The following is a 16,976-nucleotide window of genomic DNA, read 5'->3' on the forward strand; positions in this document are numbered from 1 at the left end:
TTCCTCTTAAGGGAGATTTCTTAATGGTGTTACATTTTTTCCTTATGTACCACTAATTGCCCAGACATAATGAATTACAGCAAAAATAATTTGAAAGCAAATCTGTTCCACTAAGCCATGTTGTCCGTCAACTATTTAGAACAGGAATTTTCCGTTTTTACTCTTTATTTCCATAAAACTGTAGTTAGATTAGTTTAGTGAGAAAGGCATAGGACTTTGGACAGTCATTAACCTCTCTCTGCCTTAATTTCTTCACCTATAAAATTAGGGAGTTGGTTTAGATGGTTCTAGGAAAAAAGTCTGAAATTCTGTGCTAAAGTCTAGACCACCTTTTGACCCAGCATCCTATAGCTTAAAATATATAATATTTTAACACTCTTCTGTGAGTCATGTTTGAACTTCCTGTAATGTCCATTTCCAATTCACAGAAGAGAGCTTCAAGTTTGTGATACTCTGTAGAATTCTCAGCTATCAACTTGCATTATCTTTCATAAATCCTTTTATCTCAGTGAGAGTTTCTTTGAAAAAAAAATTTTTTCCTAGCTTTAGCCCTGAGTTTTTATAAGTGGTTGGGGTTTTTAACTCTCAGGACACATTAAATGGAGTTTCCAGTGTTTAACAGTTTGCACATTCCTAGGTTATTGGTTCTCTTTAAAAGTGTTACCTTCCATGATTTACTAATAGGTTACCAGATGTTGTCCTGGTTCAGTACATGGATGGACCTATGATTGTGGTTTTTCTTCTTTTAACAGCACACTGAGATGCGTAATGTTGTAATAAACGTTACATTGAAGCTTGCTCACAATAGCTATTTTATGGCTCCTAGCACATCCCTCAAGACCAGATCTAGGAAATTTACCTTCTCATGAGCTCTTAAAGTACCAGCTGAGCACATAATCATCTATCCTACCCAATTACTTAGCTCATGCTTTCTGTTATGGTAAAACATGCTACCCACTGTGTTTGAGTATCTGAAGTTCCTAATTGTTAAGTACCTGGTATAATTTTTCAAACTCTCCCAATTTTCATGGCTGGATTATATAACATTTTTATCTACAGAATATTTTCTTTATATGAGAAGACTTTTACCACATTTCATTTCATCTTTCTCCAAGTGAAATGTCTACCTATCTTTATTTATCCCATAAGTCTAACATTGGGAAGGGAGAGTAGATAGGAAAAATAAGAAAACAAATTCTTTTAGTTACCTTAAACTGTGGAGGACTGTCTAAAGTAGAGGAGTTTATTTTGTCTTAACAGTTAATACATTTGCAATCCTCTTATTTTTTTCTACTATGACCTACAAAGTTTATTCAATTTGTGCCTAATTTTTAATCATAATTCTTTAACAGAAGGCCTTTATTATCTTACCGTAATTCCGACATCGGTGATTTTATAACACTCAGATAGAGAAAGTTCCTTTAATTTTTTATGTCTGGAAAGTATCATCAAACCCTAAAAATATTTAATATAAAGATCACTTTGTGATTATAATTTAGGCAGTATATTTCTAATATATTATATCTAATATATTTAACATATATTAAATATGTTATATATAATATTAAAATATATATTATATATTATAATATATTATTAAATATTATATATTAATTGAAATATATTCCAATATATTATATCTAAAAATATTTAATATAAAGATCACTTTGTGATTATAATTAGACAGTATATTTCTAATAAAATAACGACCATTTATGTAAACTAAAAATAATAGCTTCTATCTTGTATTTCTTTACACTTTAACTATAAAATCACTTTGGCTAGACAACATTATTAAATAAAAATTTCAGGTTGTCCCTAATGTTTTGTAAGAAGTATGACAGAATCTTCCTGAGACAAGGGAAATAAGAGCAAAAATAAACTATCGGGACTATATAAAAATAAAAAGCTTCTGCACAGCAAAGAAAACAACCAACAAAACTAAAAGGCAACCTACTAAATAGGAGAAGATATTTGCAAATGACTTGGCCAATAAAGGGTTAATAACCAAAATATATAGAGAATTTATACAAATCAACACCTAAAAGATGAATAATCCAATTTAAAAATGGGCAGAAGACGTGAACAGACATTTCTCCAAAGAAGACATCCGGATGGCTAATAGACACATGATCATCATCACTCATCATCAGGGAAATGCAAATCAAAACTACAATGAGGTATCACCTCACACCTGTCAAAATGGCCACAATCAAAAACATAAGAAACAACAAGTGTTGATGAGGATGTGGAGAAAAAGGAACCCTCTTGCCCTGATGGTGGGAATACAAACTGGTGCAGTCACTGTGGAAAACAGTGTGAAGGTTCCTCAAAAAGTTAAAAATAGACTACCCTGTGATCCAGCAATTACAGTACTGGGTATTTATCCAAATACAACAAGAGAAATTAAAAGGGATCCATGCATTCATATGTATATAGCCAAATAATGGAAGCAGCCTGTCCATCAATAGATGGATGGATAAAGAAGGTGTATGTGTATATATATACATATACATACATATATCTAATATGCAATATAAATAAATATTATATATACATAGTTTTTAAAAGAATGGAATCTTGCTATTTGCAACACCATGGATGGATCTAGAGAGTATAATGCTAAGCAAAATAAGTTAGTCATAGAAAGACAAATACTACATGATATCGCTCATATGTAGAATTTAAGAAACAAACAAGCAGGGGTGCCTGTGTGGCTCAGTCAGTTAAGCAGCTGTCTTTGGCTGGGGTCATGATCCTGGGGTCCTGAGATGGAGCCCCATGTTGGGCTACCTGGTCAGCAGAGAGTTGGCTTTTCCCTCTCCCTCAGCCTCTCCTCCCTGCTTCTGTTTTCTCTCTCAAATAAACAAAATCTAAGAAAGAGAACCAAAGGAAAAAAAGAGACAAACCAAGAAACAGACTTTAACTATAGAAAACAAACTGATTACCAGAGTGATTGCCGAAGGGGAGGTTGGGGGGATGGATGAAGTAGGAAATGGGATTAAGAAGTGCACTTGTGATGAGCGCGGGGTGATGTAAGGAGTTAATGAATCACTGTAATGTACACCTGAAACTAATATAACACTATATTTTAACTATACTGGAATTAAAATTTTTAAAAATAGAAATATAAAAAAGAATAAAAGAGAGGGCATTAGCTACTTTTTCATTTTTCCTCCTCCTACCCTAGTACCTAGCATAGGAAGAAGGAAAAAAAGAGTGTGACAGAATCCCAGAACCAGAAAATTCCTTGTTCCTGTGTCCAGGTACATATAATCTGAATCAATATAAACAAATCTTAAAAACCCCTAAACTTAAAACTTTATTTTGAAGACAGTTCATGTGGCCAATTAATCTATTTGTCAGTAAATTTTTGTTTATGCCTAACCTAAAAAAATCTGACATCTTTAGCTCATTTTATTATGTTTAATTGCTTGGAAAGGGAACAGATCTTTCTATAAAGGCCTACAGACAAATAATCATTCATCAGTAGCCTACCTTTTCCATTTAAAAGCTTTGTTTCTTTTTATTTAAAAAAAAATGACTGTACTTTTTGGTTCTTAAATTTTTTAATATGTGGTTCTGCCGTTCCATTTCTCAGTACTTTCCCCACTAAACTGGGGGAGCTGACGAATATGCCTCATAGATGTCATTCTCCTGTTTTTGCATTCAGGATCACTTTTATTACACTTCCAATGAGGTGGACAAGGGCAGTTGCCTTTCATTCTATGGTCCCAAAGTTGCCAGACAGAAATAATACCAGAAACGGTACATTGGTTTGTCCTTTTAAAATTTTATTTGTAGGACTGGTTTACATTTAGTGATCTTAAATACAACACTTGGACCATAATTGAAAATGGTTTATGAAAATATTATATCCTATTTTTTTCACTGATGTATTTATTAGGCCTTTTCATTAAAAAAAAAAAAATACAGGTCAGGGAAAGAAGTGCTTGACAATTTACTTAATTGAAGCCACTGTTTAAATTGCAATTTCTAATTTCTTTCAATGGTTTTTTACACCATCCAAAAATAAAGTCACTCCACTCATTTTAAAATTTTTATTGCAAATGTGGATTCTTTTGTTAGGAACACATTATGTTTTCTGCCTCCTTGTTTCAAAACAAAAAATTACTAAGCCCTGTGGAGCCAGCAGATGTGGTCTAGGTTCCAGATGTAGAAGCTATTTTATTCATGTTAGAAGAATTGGAGTTTAGATATTCCAACAGAAACCAAATTGTTTAAACAAAAATAATAAGAAATGCAAGGCTTGTCTCATTGCCCTATACCTCATAATGGCTAAAAGTATTTTATTAGCTTATGGAGAATTTGTCCTATGAAACTATCTCTGGAGTTTTCACTTTTTTTTTTTTTTTTAACTTTCATATAGTCAAGTTAGAATTTTTTTAAATGAACTGGAAATGAGGTATACTTGCTAAGTATAACATTTGTCCAAGTTCTCTTTACTACTTTATTCAAGATTACTAAAAGTTAATATTAAAATAGAAGGTTATATTTCATTACTACAATTGTTCACTAAAACATATGGCCTCAAAATTTAATCAATTAACATAATTAACCATTAGCTTAATGCAAATCAAAACCACAATGAAATATCACTACATATCTATGATGATGGTTATACTTTAAAAAGACAGATAAGGAAAATCCAATCTGGCAGTTCTTCAAAAAATTAAACATGAAGTTACCATATGACCTAGCAATTCTACTCCTAGCAATACACCCGAGAAATGAAAAAAACAATGCCAATACAAAAGAACTTGTACTCAAATGTTCCATAGCAGCATTATTCATAATAAAAAAAAAAAAGGAAACAAGCCAAATGCTCATCAGCTGGTGAAGGGATAAATAAAATGTGTTATATCCATAAAATGGAATATTATTTAGCAATAATCAAGTATGATGCATACGACTATATAGATAAACATTTACATGAGTAAAAGAAACCAAACCCAAGTGATTAAATAATAAGTGATTCCGCTTATTTGAAAAGTCCAGAATAGGCAAGTACGTAGAACCAAAAAGCTTATTAGTCATTGCCTAGGCTGGGCTGGACAGTGGGTTGGGGCTAGGGAATGACTGCTTGTGGGAATGGAGCTTCCTTCTGAAGTGATGAAAACGTTCTGGAATTTGATTGTAGTGATGATTGCCTAACTCGATCATCAATATACTAAAAACCACTAAATTGTACACTTTGAATTCTTGAGGTTTACAGTATGTCAGTCATCTCAGTAAAGTTGTTTGTAAAAATTGACTGATCTAGTAATCGTATAGCTAAATACAAATTAAAAATAGTCCTACAGCATCTCTCAGACCAAGGTGAATGCAGAAGTTTCTCAGACCTGGACGGCCAGTGTATTAGCAAAACAGGGAGCAAGAGATGTCATCATGCTAATGTGCCAGACAAGTTGTCACAGGGCCTTAATGCTCTAAGTAAACACAACTTTGCAACTGAGCAGCAGCAATTCTAAGCCAGCTGGAGGCCTCCACTGAAAACTGCGGAGTGCAAGTGTGGAATGCCAGCATCTCAGAACAAGTGAAAGACACTAGTTCAGTCAACAGGATTCAGTTTTCAATGGCTTTTTGACTCAGAAGCTTTTCAGATTCATGACCTAAAGAATATCAGAGCCAGCTAGGTAAAATGTAATACTTGGCCCCACAAAGGTTCATAATGCCCCAAATGAGGTGTTCTCTGAAACACTTGTTAAGTTTTGGGATCAAAGTCCTGGAGGTGCCAAACTTCTACTTCTGGAAGGGATGGAACAAGGAGTACTGGAAGATAAATCCAAAATAAGGAGGAATGAGGAACCAACAAAAGGGAATGACTGGGCCGCCCTGGGGCAAAGGGCAGGTGGTTCCTTCTTTTTACGGATGCTGTAACCAAGAAAATGTAAATCCTCCTTAACCTCCTTCAAAAGTCAGCCAGACTCATGAATGCTTTGCTGGAAAGGTTTTGGTTTATTTTCCCAAAGTATAGGAAGGGAATAAGTTGCAATCGGGTGAAACACAGAGGAAAGCTACTGGCGTGGTAGGCAGGATTGCAGGTTATATGAGAATGTAAGCCCCAGGAGCTCTCGAGAATCCTAAGGAGCAGTTTACCCCTCCACAGGCCATGGAGCTGAGGGATTGGGATCTGACGGGTTTAGGAATTCCTAATAATTGGTTTATATTACAGCTCCGGTATCAGGTCCACAGAAGGGAGCATCAGGACATAAGACTCAAAAGAAAGCAGGCATCAAGTCCCAAGAGACTTGTACATTATTCTAAAGAATTTGGACTTCACTCCGTGCAACAGAGTTAAACAAAATGACTCTGTTTATAGTACATAAGTGACATACATAATGCAAAAAAGAAGGACCAGGTGTTTTAAGAAAGGTATGAGGACCACAGAGCAGGGCCTGGTGGTTTAGAAATTTTCATGGAGGAAGGGGAATTTGAATTGAGCCTCAAAGACAAGTAAGATTTTGACAAGCAGAATAAGGAGAATTTGGGGGCTGAGGAAACAGCATGAACAAAGACTTCATTAGGAATGTGTGAATTGTTTGGGAAGTAGTTCAGTTTAGGGTCACTTGAAGTTGTGGGAGGGAACACTGAACCCTGCCAGGAATAGCTCCACGTACATAAGACATTTCAGAGCAAACAAATCCTTGAAAACTGTTCTCCCCCATCCCCCCCATTTTACATCTGGAATGATTTAGCTGAGGTAGATAGACATCACCCATGAACTAGTTACCAAATGTTGGGATAGGTGTGTGTGTGTGTGTGTGTAGCATATAGCTGAGTCATACACCTATATTCTCTTCACCTAAACTCACTGTAAACATTGCTGCCTTTGCTTAATTATTGTGTGTGTACGAACATATATTGATTTTTAATATATCTGTGAATAGTTTTATATGTATACACGTCATATACATAGTATATATATTTTGTGTATATATATATATGTGTATATATATATACACATATTCTTGAAGCATTTTTTTAAACTGGAAGTGTATACTTCTAAGTTCCCTTCACCTAATTTGCCCATCCCCCACCTCCCTCCCCTCTGAACAAACCACCAGTTTGTTCTCTGTATTCATGTTTGAGATTTTGTTTGTTAATTTGTTTTATTTTTAAGACTCTACGTGTAAGTGAAATCATGGTATTTGTTTTTATTGGATTTATTTTACTTAGTGTAATATCTTCTAGGCCCATCCACGTTGCCGCAAATAGCAAGAGCTCATTTTTTTTTTTATAGCTGAGTAATATTTCTGTGTGTGTGTGTGTGTGTGTGCGTGCGTGTGTGTGTGTGTGTGTGTGTATTCCATATGTGTGGAACATTCTTTATCCATCTACTGAATGCTTGGGTTGCTTCCATATCTTGGCTGTTATAAAAAATGCTGCAGTAAGTATAGAGGTTCATATCTTTTCAAATAATGTTTTCATTTTCTTTGAGTAGATAGCCAATAATGAAATTGTTGGATTGTGTGGTATTTCTATTTTTAATTTTTTGAGGAAACTCCACACTACTTTCCACAGTGGCTGCACCATTTACATGCCCACATGGCAACAGTGCAGAAGAGTTCTGTTTTTTCCACATCCTTGTCCATACTTATTATTTCTTTTCTTTATGATACTAGCCATCCTGACAGGTATGAGGTGATATCTCATTGTGGTTTTGGTTTGCATTTCCCTGGTGATTAGTAATGTTGAGCATCTTTTCATATGTCTGTTAGCCATCTTTATGTTTCTTTGGAAAATGTCTATTCAGGTCCTTTGCCCATTTTTCCATTGGATTCATTGAGGTTTTTTTGGTGTTGAGTTGTATAAGTTCTTTATATATTTTACATATTAACCCCTTTGCAAATATCTTCTCTCATTCTCTAGGTGAACTTTTGTTTTGTTCATGGTTTCCTTTGCTCTCCAAAGATTTTTATTTTGGTGTAGTCCCAACAGTTTATTTTTGCTTTTGTTTCTCTTACCTGAAGAAACATATTCATAAATATGTTTCTATGGCTGATGTCCAAGAGACTACTGTCTATGCTTTCTTTCAGAAGTTTTATGCTTTCAGGTCTCACATTTAGGTCTTTACTCCATTTTGACTTTACTTTTATATATGGTTAAGAAAGTGGTCCAGTTTCATTCTTTTGCCTTTTTTGTAGCTCCCCAGTTTTCCCAACATCCTTTATTGAAAAGACTTTTTCCCCATAGTATAGTCTTGCCTCCTTTGTCATGAATTAATTACTATTAAGTGTAGTTTTACTTCTGGACTTTCTATCCTGTTCCATTGATCACTATGTCTCTTTTTGTCAAGAAGCATACACTTTTTTTTTTCTTAAAGATTTTATTCATTCACTTGACAGAGATCACAAGTAGCAGAGAGGCAGATAGAGAGTGGCGGGGGCGGGGGGGAACGGGCTCCCTGCTGAGCAGAGAGTCCGATGCGGGGCTTGATCCCAGGAGCCTGTGATCATGACCAGAGCTGAAGGCAGAGGCCCCAACCCACTGAGCCGCCCAGATGCCCCAAGAACCATACTCTTTTGCTTACCGTAACTTTGTAGTGTATCTTAAAATCTGGGATTGTGATAACTCCAGCTTTATTCTTTCTCAAGATTGCTTTGGTGATTCAGAGTCTTTTGTTGTTCAAAAAAAACCTGTAGGATTATTTGTTCAGTTCTTTGAAAAATACTATTGGTACCTCGATAGGGATTTCACTGAATCTATAGATTGGTTTGGGTAATATGGGTATTTTGACAGTATTAATTCTTTTAATCCATGAGCATTGTATACCTTCTTATTTGTTTGTGTCATCTGCAATTTCTTTTATCATTGCTTTATAGTTTCCAGAGTACAGGTCTTTCACTTCTTTGGTTGAATTTATTCCTAGGTATTTCATTCTTTTTTGTGGGATTGTAAACAGGATTATTTTCTTAATTTCTCTTTCTGCTACTTCATTATTAGCATATAGAAGCACAATAGCTTTCTATATATTAATTTTGTATCCTGAAACTTTACTCAATTCATTTATTACTTCTAATAATCTTTGAGTGGAATCTTTAGGGTTTTCTATATACAGTGTTGTATCATGTGCAAATAGTGACAATCTTACTTTTTCCTTACCAATCTGGATACCTTCTATTTCTTTTTCTTGTCTGATTGCTATGGCTAGGTCTTCTAGTACTATGTTGAATAAAAGTGGTAGGAGTGGACATCTTTGTCTTGTTCTTCATCTTAGAGGAAAAGCTTGTAGTTTTTCACCATGGAATATGATGGTTCTTTAGGTTTCTCATATATGGCCTTTATTATGTTGAGGTATGTTCCCTCTAAACTCACATTGTTGAAAATTTTCATCATGAACAGGTGTATTTTGTCAAAGTGTTTCTGCATTTATTAAGATGATCATATGGATTATATCCTTCCTCTTCTAAATGTGATGTATCGGGAGAGGGTGGTGGGGTTATGGACATTGGGGAAGGTATGTGCTATGGTCAGTGCTGTGAAGTGTGTAAACCTGGAGATTCACAGACCTGTACCCCTGGGGCTAATAATACATTATATGTTAATTAAAAAAATTAAAAATTAAGAGAAAACTAAAGGTGATGTATCTCATTGATTGGTTTGCAAATATTAAACCATCCTTCCATCCCTGATATAAATGTATCATTAAATTTAGGTTGCTAATATTTTGTTGAGGATTTATACATCCATGTTCATCAGTGATATTAACCTGTACTCTTTTCTTCTTTTCTTTTCTTTCTTTGCAGTGTCTTTGTCTGGTTTTGGTATCAGGGTAATAGTGGCATCATAGAATGAATTTGTAAGCTTTCCTTCCCCTTCTATTTTTGGAATAGTTTGAGAAGAATAACTATTTTTGTTTGTTTGGTAGAATTCATCTGTGATGTCATCTTTTCTTGGGCTTTTGTTTGTTGGGAGTTTTTTGATTACCAATTCAATTTTATTAGTCAAAATCAGTCTGCTCAAAGTTTCTATTTCATCCTCATTCTGTGTTTTGGAAGATTTTAACTTTCTAGGAGTTCCTTCATTTCTTCTAAGTTGTCCAATATGTTGGCATATAATGTTTCATAGTATTCTCTTATCTCTGTATTGTTAGTTGCTCTTCTCTTTCATTTCTGGAAATATTTTAGTCCTCTCTCTTTCTTTTTTGATGTTCCTAGCTAAAAGTTTGTCAATTTTGGTTATCTTTTCAAAGAACCAGTTTTTGCTTTTGTTTTCTTTTCTATTGGGAGGGGGGTCTATTTCATTTAGTTCCACTCTATTCTTTATTATGTCCTTCCTTTTACTAACTTTGGCCTTTCTTTATTCATCTTAGTCTAATTCCTTTGGATGTAATGTAGATTCTTTATTTGAGATTTTTCTTGTTTTTAGGTACTTCTGTATCACTATAAACTTCCCTCTTAGAACTACTTTTGCTGCATCCCAAAGATTTTGGACTGTTGTGTTTTCATTCTCATTTGTCTCCATGTATTTTTGAATTTTCTCTTCTTCATTGACCAACTGGTTGTTCAGTAGCATGTTGTTTAGCCTCCATGCATCTGTGGGTTTTTTGGTTTTTGTTAAAGAATACCATTCTTTTTTTTTTTTAAGATTTTATTTATTTATTTGACAGAAAGAGATCATAAATAGGCAGAGAGGCAGGTAGAGAGAGAGGGGGAAGCAGGCTCCCTGCTGAGCAGAGAGCCCAATGCAGGGTTCAATCCCAGGACCCTGAGATCATGACCTGAGCCTAAAGCAGAGGCTTAACACACTGAGCCACCCAGGTGCCCCGTTTGTGGGTTTTTTAAAAGGTTTTTTTTCTAGTAGTTGATTTTTTTCTTGTAATTGATTTCTTATAATTTTTTTCCTTATACTTTTCTTATAATTGTGTTCAGAAAAGATGCTTGATATGAATTCAATCTTCTTAAATTTATTGAGACTTGTTTTGTGGCCTAACATATGATCTATCCTAGAGAATGTTCTATGTGCATTTGTAAAAATATATATATATATATACATGTATTTTATGTATTTTTTAAAAAATACATATATATATATATATGTCTATCTATATATATCAACCAGAAACAAGGACTGTGAATAAGACTAGATGGACCTAACAGATAGACATATCTATGTCTGTCTATATATATCTATATAACAAGACTAGATATGTCTATCTGTTAGGTCCATCTAGTCTTATTCACAGTCCTTGTTTCTTTGTTGATTTTCTGTCTGGTTCATCTATCTGCTGATGTAAGTGATGTTAAAGTCTTCTACTATTATTGTATTGTATTATTGTCAGTTTCTCCTTTATGTCTGCTTAGCTTTATGTATTTAGATGCTCCTATGTTGAATGCATAGATATTTGCAATTTTTCTATATTTCATATATATGTGTAGATATGAAATATATGTGTGTGTGTATGAGTGTTTGTATGTATATGTTATAAACTTGCCTGAACCATTTGAAAATAAGTTTCAGATATTCATGATGCTTTATCCCTAAATGTTCTCTTTGTATCTCTTTAGGAATAAGGACATTTTCCTGTGTATATACAGTATAATATATGTAGAATATTATAATACTTAAAATTAACAGTAATACTATACTATCTAATATAAAGCCAGTATTTGGGTTTTTTTTTTTTTAATTCCAGGACCCAGTCAGAGTTCATTCGTTGCATTTAGTTGTCATGTGTCTTTAGCCTTTTTTCTTTTCTTTAAATTTTGTCTTTTAAGACATTGACTTTTAAAGATCCCAGATCACTCACTACTTAGAACGTCTCACATTCTAGATTTGTCTGATTGTTCCTTAGGATTAGATTCTAGATTAAGAAAATTCTGCAAGAATACTACCTACGTTCTCTTGCATCCCTTTAGGAGGCACATATGTAAGGTGTCCCATTATTGGAGATGCTTTTACTCACTTGATTCGGGAGGTGACTATAGATCCTTCAGTAGAGCATATTTTTACTCTTCATTTAATAAATAATCTGTGGTGTGATTCTTTGAGACCACAAGAATACTGTTTCCCAAAAACCTTTCTGTCAGTGGTTTTAGCATTAATTGGTGATCCTTGCCTAAATCACTTATTTCATTAGGAGCTGCAAAATGCTGATTTTTCTCACTCTACCTTTACTTCTGTATTTATTAGCTCTTTTCTACCATCATTTCTCTTCAGTTTTGCTGAATATTTTGGGAGGTATTTTGAATAAAATTACTATTTTAGACATAACAATTATTGCAGTTAATTTTTTTTGTGTTACCTTAACAATCTTTAAGTTTCTCCAAATTCCTGCTGAGCACGTATACAAGATATATTTACTGTTTTGGTTGGTGTGATTATGTTACTTTTTGGCAAAAGACAGCACACCGAGGAAAACAAAAACACCAATATTTTGCCATATTATAGGACTAAATATTTGGTCATAATTTAAAAACAAATGAAACATTTTATAAAGGAAACTGATGTGGATGAAACAAAGTTTAACAATCTGAAAGTAATTTATTCTTTGAAACTTGTAGATGGCTTTTTTTCTGAGACACTGTGTTTTTAGGTAAAGTTTGGAAAGACAGTCTAGAAGTATTAACATTAGAATAAAATACAGTGTAATTTATCTGACAGCCACATTACTACAGATCATCCTCATTTATAGTATGTTTCAGTTTGAAACTGTCAACACTTTAATACAGGCACGCCAGAAGAGTAAATAAGCATACATAAACTTTATAATCTGTCCTGCATATGATTAAAGAAACAATTTCTTAGAAAAAACCTACATAAAATTACATAAGATTCATAGTTTGTTCAACTTTTAATTCATTTTTCTTGAATAGAGTTTAAAAGCAGTAGCTTGTAGGCTTTCAAATTAAAATACTAAAATAAATCTCTCTTCCATAATGGTGAGATAAGCCATTGTAAAGATATGGAGAAAATATGAAAATACGACAAATGATTAATAACTACATTATTATAAGCAATTCATACAAATTGCAAAAGCATTGAGACCCCCCAAAGTATAAGTGAGTAAAGAGTATCAACAGAAAATTCATATAAGGTGAAATATAATTGCAATAATAAGCAGCACGTATAGGACAAAATTATTAATATTATTAGGATTTTTTAAAATGCAAATTCAAATAACAGTAAAGTTTTAAGTCCTAGTTATTTTTGTGAAGTTAAAACAGGGGTGTAAGGCTACCAGATTTATTTTATTGCCAATAGCAACATAAATTGCTACCACCCACATGGAAAGCAAGTGGCCAAAACAACTAAATGTCCAGTTCAAAAGAAGAGAAAAATTGATGGGGGAAAAATTTATAACAACTTCCAAGGCAGGCCTGCTTGTCTTATTCCTGTTTTTACACTCAAACCTAGAATTGCTACTTTAAATATAATAGGACCTAGCTAATTATGTATCAAAAGAAAGAAGAAAGGGACAGTGAAATGAATGAATGAATGAATGAATGGATGAAATTTCTCAACATTTGTGAAAAATAATTTAGAATAATTTGGAAAAACCTATACACGTGTCCATTATTAAGTCTTTTCATACACCTACAAAGAATTATATAAAACATTAACACCATGCTTAATTCCTTTACACAGACCGACAGTAGTTCTGGGCAGTTTACTGTCCATTCCAAAAAACTATAATAGCACAAAGCACCAATATGCAAGCAAAATGCTAAGCTGTGAATGTTGCCATGTAGAACTATACACGTGGATAAAGCAATTTTGTTTTACAAAAATTGATGCTTCCCTGTCTTTGTAATACTTGAGCCACCTGTGTAGTTTGACCTTGCTGAAAATCTCTGCTTTTTGAAATACCACCTCCCTTGATTCCCTTCATAACAGCCTGAACTCCTTCCTCACTTACGCCTCTGGAATTTCATTCTCAGTTTTCCTTTGTGGGTTCATCTTTCAAATCCACCAGATCAGTACTGATGTTTCCTGGAGGCTTGAGCTTGACCTCTTTTCTCCTATCTCATCTGTGGCTTCAACCACGTCAACCCTCTCTACATCTACCCCAGATCTCTTTTCTGAGCTCCAGATCTTTCCTAATTGATAATTAGACCCTTGAATGTGCCATAAGCACCTCAAATTCAGTATTGTTACTTTTAGAGGACTAATATTCAAAATGGGAACCACAGAGTTTTAATGGGTTCTTCCTACTCTTTCTGCTTGTTTCAGTAAGGAGTCAGATTGAAGGTAAATGGCTCATGATGGACTTTTCTTTGATTTAAGTACCTTACTCTTTCCTCTGAATTTTGCAACTTTTATGATTTTCTTTTTGATCCTAGACTTCCTTGGCTGAGAAACCTATAAAATGACCTGTGCAACTTAAGATATTTGATATTTGAATACAGTGTATTAAAAAACACATTCTATGAAATAAGATGCAATGGAGTACCCAGGAGTCTAGAATAACTGAGAAATCTGATGTAATTATTGGAGGTTTAGGTCATGAAAATCTAAAAAGAACAAAAGGTCCATGACAACAAACATAAGAAGCCTCCTTTCTTGCTGCCCCCCGCTTTTAAATTTTAAATTCAATTAGCCAACATATAGTGCATCATTAGTTTCAGAGGTAGTGTTCAATAGTTCATTGGTTGTGTGTAACATCCAGTGCCCATCATATCATGTGCCCTCCTTAATGCCCATCACCCAGTTACCCTATACCACCACCCACCTCTCTTCTGTAAGCCTCAGTTTCCCAGAGTCCAGAGTCTCTCATGGTTTTTCTTCCTCTCTGATGACTTCCCATTCCATTTTCTCTCCCTTCCCTTATGATCCTCTGTACTGTTTCTTATATTCCACATATGAATGAAAACATACAATAATTGTCTTCCTCTGATTGACTTATATCACCCAGCATAATACCCTCTAGTTCCATCCACATCAATGTAAATGGTGATATTCATCCTTTCTGATGGCTGAGTGATATTCCATTGTATATATATACCACATCATCTTTTTTTTTAAAGATTTTATTTATTTATTTGACAGAGATCACAAGTAGACAGAGAGGCAGGCAAAGAGAATGAGAGGAGGAAGCAGGCTCCCTGCCAAGCAGAGAGCCTGATGTGGGGCTCAATCCCAGGACCCTGAGATTATGACCTGAGCCAAAGGCAGAGGCTAAACCCACTGAGCCACCCTGGTACCCCTATATCACATCATCTTTACCCATTTATTTGTTGAGGGACATCTCTGCTCTTTGCACAGTCGGGCTGTTGTGGACATTGCTGCTGTGAATATTGGGATGCACGTGCCCCTTCTGATCACTACATTTGTACCTTTGGGGTAAATACCTAGTAATGCAATTGCTTGGTCATAAGGTAGCTCTATTTTTAACTTTCTAAGGAACCTCCATCCTGTTTTCCAGAGTGGCCGTACCACCTTGCATTCCCACCAACAGTATAGGAGGGTTCCCCTTTCTTTGCATCCTCTCCAGTACTTGTTTCCTGTCTTGTGTTAATTTTAGCCATTCTGACTGGTGTGAGGTGGTATCTCGTTGTGGTTTTGATTTGTATTTCCCTGATGACAAGGATGTCAAGCATTTTTTCATGTGTTTATTGGCCGTTTGTAGGTCTTCTTTGGAGAAGGGCCTTTTCATGTCTTCTGTCCATTTCTTGACTGGGTTATTTCGGTTTTTGGGTGTTGAGTTTGATAAGTTCTCTATAGATTTTGGATACTAGCCCTTTATCTGAATTGTCATTTGCAAATATCTTGTCCCATTTCATAGGTTGCCTTTAAGTTTTGTTGACTGTTTCCTTTGCTGTGCAGAAGCTTTTTATCTTGATGAAGTCCCAATAGTTAATTTTTGCTTTTGTTTTCCTTGCCTTTGGAGGAGACATGTCTAGCAAGAAGTTGCTGTGGCTGATGTCACAGAGGTTTCTGCCTATGTTCTCATCTAGGATTTTGATGGATTCCTGTCTCACATTGTGGTCTTTCATCCATTTTGAGTTTATATTTGTTTATAGTGTAAGAAAATGGTCCAGTTTCATTCTTCTATTTGTTTGCTGCCCACCCCCCTTCTGAGGATAAAAATGAAATGTAAGTTGTGATAGAGAGGTTAGAACTTGGGAGAGGTTATTGAAAATCTTGTATAAATTTTCTGCTCTCAGTTAATTGTTGAATTTGAATGTACCTAATTCCTATGATCCTTTGCCAGACATACTGAGGAACAAAACAAAACAAAAAACAAAAATTTCAAAAGTCAAATGGCTATGTCTTCTTTTTGTCACTCAGGATTGAAGAGGCCCATAGTATATAGAGAGATGCATCCTAGTACTGGAATCAAAGATGTCTAAAATGGAATTCAGCACCTTGTTTCCAAGTCCTAATCTCTCTCTTAGGTTCTTTTTCTGGTTAACGGTATCACCATGTCTGCAGTTGACCAAGTAAAAACGTGGGCATTCTCTGTGTTTCCTCCTATCCCCTCTGCTCAATCACTCCCATCTCTCTGGTCTCCAGCCATGCTCCAAGTTGACCCGGCCTGTGACCGAGTGTAAAACATACAATTTTACAGACTCCTCATTCATTCACAAATATTTATTAATCATCAGCTGGGTATTAAACACTATGCAAGGTTCTGGGAGTACTAAATTGACAGCCATAGTTCTGGTCTCAAGGTACAGTCTAATGGCAAAACAATAACAAGAGTAACAAAACTGCTTGGTTAAAAAGTTACCAAAAGCTTAAGTGCAAAGTGCATATTCACTTCTAGTCTGGTGTCTCCCCACTAGGATACCTTGGCAAGTTCCTTAACCTCTCTGTGCCTCTATTTCCCTGTCTTTAAAACAATGTTTATAATATAGTTTCCTCAGGGTGCTGTGAGGAGTAGGATATAAATGTAAACTACTTAACACAGTTCCTGGCACATGGTAGGCACTCAATGAGGTATAGTTGATGTGATGAAGAGATACACACCTGGGTATATGCTGTATCTTGGCAGCATGGATGACTTGAAA

General features: G+C 34.8%; 1 protein-coding gene and 1 long non-coding RNA gene across 6 annotated transcripts in view; one reads left to right on the forward strand and one right to left on the reverse strand.

The window, feature by feature from the left end:
* FBXL13 (F-box and leucine rich repeat protein 13) overlaps nucleotides 1–16,976 on the reverse strand; it is a 247,282-nt gene that overhangs the window by 30,310 nt on the left and 199,996 nt on the right. For 4 of the 5 annotated variants that reach the window (XM_032306078.1, XM_032306081.1, XM_032306077.1 and 1 more), the window contains exon 18: nucleotides 1,372–1,455. The exons of the other annotated variant lie outside the window; for it this stretch is intronic. In XM_032306078.1, the coding sequence (XP_032161969.1) occupies nucleotides 1,372–1,455 (84 nt within the window). The remainder of the gene's footprint in view (nucleotides 1–1,371; nucleotides 1,456–16,976) is intronic. 5 annotated transcript variants of the gene reach the window in all.
* The window catches only part of LOC116569671, a 71,657-nt gene that overhangs the window by 22,319 nt on the left and 32,362 nt on the right, over nucleotides 1–16,976 (forward strand). The gene's annotated exons all lie outside the window — the stretch shown is intronic.

This window comes from Mustela erminea, chromosome 11, assembly GCF_009829155.1.
Source record: "Mustela erminea isolate mMusErm1 chromosome 11, mMusErm1.Pri, whole genome shotgun sequence".
In the NCBI taxonomy this organism is placed as follows: Eukaryota; Metazoa; Chordata; class Mammalia; order Carnivora; family Mustelidae; genus Mustela; species Mustela erminea.